Source organism: Podarcis tiliguerta (assembly GCF_965153285.1).
Source record: "Podarcis tiliguerta genome assembly, chromosome: 2".
In the NCBI taxonomy this organism is placed as follows: domain Eukaryota; kingdom Metazoa; phylum Chordata; class Lepidosauria; order Squamata; family Lacertidae; genus Podarcis; species Podarcis tiliguerta.
Window position 1 is genome coordinate 116,473,345 of NC_139535.1, and position 10,035 is coordinate 116,483,379.

A 10,035-nucleotide genomic window follows, 5' to 3' on the forward strand; every position below is an offset into this window, starting at 1 on the left:
CCCAAAGTGGTCTGGGGTGTGGTTTCCCTTATTGTAGTGATTTGGAGGGTTTCAGAGTGCCTTAACAGCCTGGGGACCATTCCTTTGAGGTGGTTTCGTGCCAGAAGGTCAGCAAAGGCTCTCCTTATCTTGCAGGTACGATTTGAAAGATGACAAAACCAGCTCCTAATCTCCACGGTGCCTCCTGTCTTGAAACTTCACCATCCAGGGAGTTGAAGAGCTGGCATTGACACTGCTACCACCGTCACCTTTCGCTGGAGGATCCCAAGCTCACCCGCCTGCTGGACGGACTCTTCAGTTGTATCTGTTTTTAAGCAATCATAGTGTCGTGCTCTTAGAATCTTCTTTTTTCACCGAGAAGTGACTCCTGGGTGGGTTTTTGAGGCGGTGAGGGATTCGCATCCTGCATTCACCCTGTGTGCTTCTCTCAACACTGCATACCGCATGCTGCCTTTTTTTTTATTGACCAAAGAAGTGGACCTTTTTCATCCTTCTGTTGAGGATGAAGTTCCTTTCAGGCTCTACAGATGCTGTAGGCTGACGCTTTTTCAGCAGCCACTGGAGAAGAAGCTGAAAGGGCCGGGAGCGAAGGGAGCCTGGGGGTGAGCTAGAGAAGTACCAGGAGCTCCGCAGGGAGGGACCAAATATTTCCCCAGAATAACACTTGGGCAAATAACCTCCTTTGGAACAAAGGGTTCCACACCAGATCTTTTATCTAGAAAGGGAACATTCTGCAGCAACCCTCGTCCTGGGCTTGTTTGGCTGGGAAAAGCAACTTGAATTCAGTTGTCCTACTAGTACACTTTTCAAATGGCGTTCAGTCGTTTTGAGTGACAGGATTTGAGGGGTGGAGAGCGCAGTGGCCAAGCCATTTTTATTTGCCTTTTTTATCATTCTTTCCCCATTATGGGGAGTCCATGGCTGTGACCTCTGTGCATTTAGCTGATGCCTGTCAAGTGTCGTGGTGTGCTCTGCCCTGTGCGCAGACCCACAACCTCCTGGTAGCAGTTCACGCCAACCTCGCCAAACATCACCTGCTCTTTCTGATTCTGGCTCCTTTAAACTGAATCAGTTTGTTTTTGGCTTCTTGTCCCACTCAGCATTACGCTGCTGGTCCAAATGGACAGACAGCTTTCTTGCAGTATTGTTATTTGTGCCACTCACGTTGCTGTTTTAAAAAACGAATGTTGTTTGGTGCCTTCTTGCACTCCAGTCCTGGAATCGGTGTGTGGAGTGTCAAACCTCCTCCACCCCAACCTCACGCACCAAGTTCTAGGTCCGTGTGTATTCTGTAGCAGGAAATTCATATTCCGTGCTCCAAATCAAGATTCAGAGATATGCAGAATTTATCTATCTACCTGTACACAGAATTAACTTGCAATATTTGCATTTTCTGACTGACTTTGAAAATATATTTGCAAGGAAGGATAGGCATGAAGGATTTGGGGAGGGAGAGGAGATTTGCTTCAAGAAGCAAAAGGACACAAGAGGGTACACCTCTCAACATACACTGTATGCATGATTTTAAGGTTTCCTCTGCTAGCATGAAATTTTTAGAGCTGAGCTTTTAGGACCATTGCACACATGAAGACTGAAGGGCCCTTAGACACCCCCTCCTTTTTCAGAGCGATAAATCACTGCTTGCAAATTTCAGTGCTGTCCTACTATAGTGCTGGGGAAATGGCTTGATTGCTCTTTTACAAAATAGACCCCAATGGCCGGGCCTCCATTTATTCTTTGCCTTTCCCGTGTCCCCAGGCTATTCTCGCTTGAGCTGGGCTTGGCGGAGGCCCCTTCCAGAGGGCTTGTGGGCAGCATGGACTTCCCCTCATGGAGCTCTTCGGCAGCTGCACTTGGGGTTGTTGTTGTTGTTTGCTTTTGTGGAGGTTTGTTGTCTGCGGTGTTGCTATGAGAAAGAATCAAACCGCTTTGGCGATTTTTAAAAAATCCACATGGCTAAGCCCACAGGAAGCTAAATCTTGATAGATGCCTCACAGTGGCTAGATTTATTCCGCCTTCGCAGACCCTGTAATCTGGGCCAGGTGGGCAGGATCATTGTGGCAGAGCAGCTAGACAGCAGGGCGGGCTCTAGCCTCTCCAAAATATGGAGGGAGGGGAGCACAGTATTTGCTGCTCTGTCTGAGGCTCCGCTGCCGAGCAATCTTGCCTTTGCTCGCCTTTTTCCTACTGTTCCTTCGCTTCACAACTGGGAGCTGCCAACATGAAACTCTCAAGTCCTAGCCCCCAGTTCCTTTCCACGCATGTGCACTCGCTCTTCCGTCTCTGAAGAAGCCAAAACCATTAATTGTGGTCTATTTATGAAGAGTTTTTTAAATTGCTTGTTTCTACGCATATGACCGTAGCGAATGTGTCTGACACAGCAAAAGCACCTCCTTGTTGAATCTGCGCTGCTCCCCCCCAAGAGCACGTTGAAAGATTTGGGGTTGGGGGTGCCGAGTGTGCCTGCAAAGAGCTCAATCACTTGCTGCCTTCCATGCCAAATCAAAGCTCCCGAAAGCACGGCTTCACTGCACGAGTGTGTTTCTGGCACCTGTGCCTCTTGTAGCAGCCACTGTAATTTGTTGTAGCAAATAAAGAGAGGAGGAATCTGTGACTCTGCTTTAGTTTTTATTTACTCTGCTGCTGCTCCCGCCGCCGCCATGACCCCAAGCCCTCCCAAACAAAAGCTTGGTAGGAAAATTGATTTTATGCATGCAATCAGTTTGAGGTCCTGCAATTTCAGTGCTCAGAGTGTGCCTTCAAGATTTGAGAGTTTGCATGCACATTCGGACAATGAGGTCCTAAGAGCGACTGACAACATTATTCGCATTTTGAAGCACCAGGGTATTTGGGGGGGTGCGCTACCTCCTTGTGATGATGTCTTAAAATCTCTTCAGGCTGGTTCTTACACAAGACCCCCCTCCTACCCTGTGTGCATCCCACACAGCTTGCGTAGGCCTCTAATGCCATTCTAGGCAGCTTTCCAGTGTGGAGCTGGAATCAGAGGACCAACTGCACACTGAAAGCGTGTTAGGCAGCAAGTAGGGTGAGGCTTGACCTGCCACTACCAATACTGCTGTGCCTCTCCTGCAACCCCACCTGAAGTGTACTGCTTGATATTAAAAAATCACTATTTTAAATAACAAAACTGGCACAGTAGAGCTGATTCACTCTACAGCCTTCACAACTGCTCCACCTTGTTCAGGATGAGTTATTGCGGTTCAACAAATAAATTCTCTTTTTTGGTCCAAATGGCTTGAAAAAACACCATGACCTCTTGCCAAATTTCAAACTTGTTTCTTGATATTGAGCTTGTGCCACTCTCATCGTGTTTTAGAGCCAATAAAACAGGAAGCTCACTTCTCCAGTTCACCTGCATGCTGAAGCCTTCACACCTGAAGCTTGCAGTATCCGACTCTCCATTCTGAGAGTGAGACTAGCGTGGCACCATCAAATCAGCTGGTATAAATTTTGCATGGGTGAAGTTGGTGGTTCTGAATTGTGGAGGAACAGGGCCAGAGACACTGAAGCTACAATTGCTGTGCTTTCTTAAACTTGTTTCAGTATTTAACTGTGTTACAAATTAATTTGCCCATTTGTCCCACATTTGGGGAACAATCTGGACTTTTAAATATATATATTTGATACGGTTCAAAATAGTATGTAACCATTTCCCTGTGGGAACAGTATGTCTGTGCTTTAGCAAGCTGGGAGTGTGACAAGCCCTGGGATGTAGGGCATAGCAGATAACACAGGCATTCTTTTCTGCTGGCGTGAAGTCAAAGCAGGTGACTTGATTCATGTTCTGGAAGGAAAGAAGAGGACTGCCCTTCAAAGGGACAGACAGACATACCCCACTACTCCCGGACCATTACTTTACCCCTGAGGAATCACCACCATTTCTCATGTCCACTCTGAAGGTCACCTTCTCCAGGATAAAAAGCATCCCATCACTTAACTACCGTATGTTCTGGTGTATAAGACGACTTTTGAACCCCGGAAAATCTTCTCCAGAGTCAGGTGTCATCTTATATGCTGGGTATGGTTGTGGCAGGTGGTGGCGGCAGGCACGAGAGAGTTAACCCGTGTGGCGATGGCTGTGCGGGAGGCAGCCAGGCAGCGGCTGCAGGCTCGAGAGAGGCAGCAGCCGGGGTGGGAAGAGGCTGCCTCTAGTTGGCTGCAGGCGGGGGTAGTCTTATAGAGCGAGTATATCCCAAACACTGTATTTTAACAGGAAAAGTTGGGGGGTCGTCTTATACGCCGGAATATACGGTAGTAGCCAAGTGCCATCTTTTGGAATCTGCTTCTGTTTCCAGCCTTGAGCTACAATATAATTTGTGTGGTTCTGTGCTCCTGGAGTCACCTCATTGGTGACTTCATCAAAATTGAGTGGCAAAAAGGAACAGGGTTCCCACCCCTGTATGGATAAGGGTGCGTTTGTACATGCAGATCTGGCAAGGCATCTTTGCATCTGGGGTCACTTCCAGACAAAGCATTTACTGAGCAAGAAAGTTTTTTTCCACAGATTTGAGTGGAGGTTATACAACATCACCATCAAACAGTAATTACCGTGTTTTTTGCTCTATAAGACTCACTTTTTCCATCCTAAAAAGTAAGAGGAAATGTGTGTGCGTCTTATGGAGTGAATGCAGGCTGCGCAGCTATCCCAGAAGCCAGAACAGCAATTTCACTTTCACTGCACAGTGATCCCTCTTGCTGTTCTGGCTTCTGAGATTCAGAATTTTTTTTTTTTTCTTATTTTCCTCCTCAAAAACTAGGTGCGTCTTGTGGTCTGGTGCGTCTTATAGAGCGAAAAATATGGTATCTCACACTTTCCATTTTCCAGTCACTTTTCTTACCACAAAATACCATTTGCTGTTCTCTTTAAAAGTGGATCTGTTCTGCAAAAGTGACACACACACGTATGTATGTATGTATGTATGTATGTCAGCCAATCCATGACTTGTTTTTAGCTGACTTGCCTCAAATTCACCAGCATTTTAAAAGCCACCTGCTGTTTTGAGATTTATGGTGGTAGTTCTGTTCTGTAGACCAATGTTTTTCCTAGTCTCCTATGTCTCCTTTCCCTTCCTCAGCAGACAAGGCCAGCTCTAGAAGGTGTTATGGGCAGCACTTGCCTGGGGTCCAAATTCAACAAAGGATCCACGCTCCAAACACTATTGCTATTCTCATTTTGCGGGAAGCAACCAGTGTGAGCAACGGGATCAGAAGCCACCAGAACTCTCCAGTTTGCAGGCCCTCGTTCTTTTTGGCCCAACGATCCTGAAGCCAGATGCAACCCACTAAGGGAGGGAGGGGGATTTCCCAGGCCTGTGAGGAGCAGCATTTCCAGGAATCATCCGGCCTGTATGTCCATGGGGCAGGGCCTCCCCAGTTGCTGAACCCCACATAAGAAACAGCAGGCTATGTTACGGCAGACAACCAGCAGGACTGCAAAAGGGAGGCTTTTCAAAGTTCACCCTCCTTTGGTGCCTATACAGTAATGTCTTTCACCCCGGCTGAGAAATGCCTGCACTGCCACTGGCTTTGTCACCTGTCAAAGAACCCTGCTAGGATCTTAGCCAGCCTAAACAATGACAATAATTAGCATGCATGCCCGCACACAAACACACAAATCTGATTAAAGGGAAGGCGGTGGAGAGATGTCTGCACCAGCCTAAAACCTCCTCTAATAAAGTTGTTTCTGGAATGTGTGGAGGAGGTAGTTTTGGCAGGACAACTGGAGCCATCAATCAAGTCCTCCTTAGCACTCCGGCAGGAGGCTTGCCTTGTGCTTCTCAGCTGCCCTGTCACTCCTCATCTCTTTTGTTAGCGGCTAATGTGTCCGTTCTGGAGTGGGCACCTGGGAGTTGCAAAGGGCATTCCCCAAGCCTCTTGATTTGGACAGAAAATCAACACATTTGTGGGGACTTAATGGCTTCTTCTAGCCAGTGCTGGCTTCTAGTTGTTTCTGAGCACCAATCAGATGCAGCTACATCTGGGGTGGCACAGCTGTACATGCACAAGGCGCAGCTCAGGGTGGCATTCCAGAGGCTGTCTCCGTTGGCAGGTCCTCAGGTTCCCCTGCTTTTTGGCAATGGGCTGCATTTGCTCTTAATACAATAACAATTGTTTAAACAAGTTTCTGCTATTCCGAGCACTTCAGCTGGCTTATCACAACATCCTTACAAAAGGCCTGTGCAACAGGTCACTACAATCATTCCTCTATTACAGATTGTGTTGTGTGTGTGAGCATGGCTGAAGCGAAGGCTGACAGAGCAGTGGCTTGCCTAAGGCCATCCAGTGAAAGAATGGCGAAAATGAGATGGAAGCAGGGACTCCCTGGTCAACAGCTCAGCCTCTTAGCCACCACTACCCTGTACTGCATGCACCTGGGCTTGTCTCATTTTAAGTTACAGTAAAGGTAAAGGGACCCCTGACCATTAGGTCCAGTCGCGGATGACTCTGGGGTTGCGGCGCTCATCTCGCTTTATTGGCTGAGGGAGCCGGTGTAAGCTTCTGGGTCATGTGGCCAGCATGACAAAGCCGCTTCTGGCGAACCACAGCAGCACATGGAAATGCTGTTTACCTTCCCGCCAGAGCGGTACCTATTTATCTACTTGCACTGCCGTGCTTTCGAACTGATTAGGTGGGCAGGAGCAGGGACCGAACAACAGGAGCTCACCCCGTCGCGGGGCAGGGATTCGAACCGCTGACCTTCTGATCGGCAAGCCCTAGGCTCAGTGGTTTAGACCACAGCGCCACCCACGTCCCTAAGTTACAGTAGGAGCAGCTAATGCTCAAGGCTGGGTATTCTCCCTGCTAAAACTAAAATGCAAATCCTGCCCCAAGAAAAACTCAATTCTACAGCCTCCATTTATTCTGCATTTTTAAAACCATTTATTTCTAAATTTGCTCCGGCTTTGCTAGTCAATGAGGGGCAGGGGGAGCGATTCTGGGTAGGTGCATTAGCCCTGCCCACAATCACTAGATCTCTTGCTAAGACATCTCTCCTGCATCAGCAAGCATTGCTGAAGCACACTTTCAAGTGCATCTTCACCACTATAATGGCTGGAAACTTCCTTTATTTAAATGGACAGAGAGAGCTGGATTCTGCAGCCCCCTACCATATTCTGTAGTTTCCCGAAACTGATGTGGAACTGCAAACCTACATGTAGTTCTGCCAGCAATCTGTTTCTCCTAAGCATAACCTTACCACCAAAGTCCTAGGAGTAAAACGAGTCAGTGGCCAAGGTAGGTGTCTGCTGTGTGGCAACATTTTTTTTAAAAATTCCAGAATCAACTAAGGAGGAGCCTAGTTGGCCTCAATCTCCCCAAATGCCTGCACCTGTGCTTTTGCCACTTCCTGCAAGCACCTCCGGGAGAGGGATGTGGTATCTGCTTACGTCCAGTGGATAAAAACAAAAAGATGAGAACCAAACTAAGTTAACAAACTGAGATGAGAGCCTTTAGTATCACCCTAAGGACAGAACCAGGACACAGGTGGTGCTGTGGGTTAAACCACAGAACCTAGGACTTGCTGATCAGAAGGTTGGCGGTTCGAATCCCCGACGGGGTGAGCTCCCGTTGCTCGGTCCCTACTCCTGCCAACCTAGCAGTTCGAAAGCACGTCAAAGTGCAAGTAGATAAATAGGTACCGCTCCGGTGGGAAGGTAAACGGCGTTTCCGTGAGCTGCTATGGTTCGCCAGAAGTGGCTTAGTCATGCTGGCCACGTGACCCAGAAGCTGTACGCCGGCTCCCTCGGCCAGTAAAGCGAGATGAGTGCCGCAACTCCAGAGTCGGCCATGACTGGACCTAATGGTCAGGGGTCCCTTTACCTTTAAGGACAGAACCACAGAAGAAATATTGAGCCTGATAGCTCGATACATGAGCACTGTGCTGCATCATAGCTGCTCATTCCCCCCCCCCCAGCAAAATCCTGGCCAGCTCTGTCAGACCTTTGTGTGGACCACATTAATAATCTTCTATCCATGCTGTTGATATGTATAGAGGATCACTCACATGGCCCATACCAACTGAATGGAAAAGATGTAAGGATTTTTCTTCTTTGACATAATTTGTTTCGGATCTATCAATAATAGAAACCAGCATTCCAACCCCTATTTCTACTGACACCGCAACAGATGGGGGGGGGGCGCGGACGACATTTGTATAGACATACAGTGGTACCTTGGGTTAAGAACTTAATTCGTTCCAGAGGTCCGTTCTTAACCTGAAACTGTTCTTAACCTGAAGCACCACTTTAACTAATGAGGCCTCCTGCTTTCTGCTTTCATCTTGAAGCAAAGTTCTTAACCCGAGGTACTATTTATGGGTTAGCGGAGCCTGTAACCTGAAGAGTACGTAACCTGAAGTGTATGTAACCCGAGGTACCACTGTAGTATGAAAAAGTTCCCATGACTCCTTCCAGTACAAGCCCTTCAGAATCAAGAATCTCTGCTTAGACCCAAATGGCTTTTGCCTGGCTACCAGGACAGAAGGTGAGAAGACAACAAGTGCTCACGGGTGCAGAAGCATATTAAATAACAATAAACAGTGGTTGTCCATCCTGTTTCACCAAATGAGGCAAAACATGAAGGTGTCACCCAGTGCATGCGCTCTGTGTCATGCTCCCCCACCAAAGTGTAGCTTATTGGGGTTGCACAGCTGTGGCTTCTGTGTTCCAGAAAGATCTCCTTGCGTTTGTTGTCGAAGAGACAATGGAGTGTGCGTATGGGTGAAGTCACACTGCTGGAGAATCACAGCCCTGCTGTGGCTGCAGAGACCAGTAACTCGCAACTGCTGCCTCCCATGTTGTTTTTGCTGCGCTAGCAGCACAGAAGTGACTTCGCAGCATAGCAAGAAGCTTGGCACCAGCTGGGCTGCAGGAGCTGCTGGAAGGAGGTATACAAGGCACCATCCCACTGTTTTAGGGATTCTACTCTGGATTTGTGTAGAGTTTACTCCCTAGCCCAATACTGGCGAAACTTTTAGAGACCGAGTGCCCAAACTGCAACCCAAAACCCACTTATTTATCGCAGAGTGCCAACACGGCAATTTAACCTGTAATGTATACAGTGGTACCTCGGGTTAAGTACTTAATTTGTTCCGGAGGTCCATTCTTAACCTGAAACTGTTCTTAACCTGAAGCACCATTTTAGCTAATGGGGCCTCCTGCTGCTGCCGCGCCACCGGAGCACAATTTATGTTCTCATCCTGAAGCAAAGTTCTTAACCTGAAGCACTATTTCTGGGTTAGCGGAGTCTGTAACCTGAAGCGTAACCCGAGGTACCACTGTATCTCATTTTTTCTGTGTCTTTCACGTTTCTTCTTTATGACTGCTGTTGTAATAAATAATCCTTCATAAAAGTGATTGCATTGCATTCTTCATTAAATTATCTTTTCATTGATATATAATTTTACGGTATAACTCAGTGCTTTTTTTCTTAAAAAATGTTTAGGAGCCTATGACAACCCGTATTACTCCACCCTCTTACTAACTATCCTGACCTTAAGTATTAATTATAATTATTGTGTGTGCCAACGATTCCCTTCATGCGGAAGTGAAACTGGTAGGTGCCTGCTCCAAGATGCTCAAACTCTAAAATTGCAACAGGGAGGGAGGGAGGGAGAGAACACAGAGGAAGGGGAGAGTCAGGGCCAGAAACAGATGCATGTACACAAAGGCAGATACATTTGCTGCCAGGAATTTGGGGCACTTTCAGACTGTCACTATTTTGGGGTGGGATTCAGTTGCACCCTGGCAAATTCAGGCAGCACAATTAAAGCTCATTTAGGACTCTTGCAAAACAAACCCAAAAGATCAGATATTTTGCAATAAGGAAGGTGATGGGGAAATGCTCTGGGATAACACTTACTTGACACAGTGTCATTTAATCTCATCACAAACAAATTGGGATAAACGCTCATTAAACTAGCTGTTTTGGATGCGATCTTAGTCCAACTTTTAAGGGCAGCAGAGGGAAAGAGGACTATGGTGAATGTCTGTCTCAGGTTTTTACCTCTGTTGATAT

General features: G+C 47.3%; 1 protein-coding gene across 2 annotated transcripts in view; it reads left to right on the forward strand.

The window, feature by feature from the left end:
- ESYT1 (extended synaptotagmin 1) overlaps positions 1-2,614 on the forward strand; it is a 59,916-nt gene extending 57,302 nt beyond the window's left edge. For both annotated transcript variants that reach the window (XM_083427388.1, XM_083427387.1), the window contains exon 31: positions 136-2,614. In XM_083427388.1, the coding sequence (XP_083283514.1) occupies positions 136-169 (34 nt within the window). In that variant the 3' untranslated portion in view covers positions 170-2,614. The remainder of the gene's footprint in view (positions 1-135) is intronic.
- Positions 2,615-10,035: the final 7,421 nt, after the last annotated feature.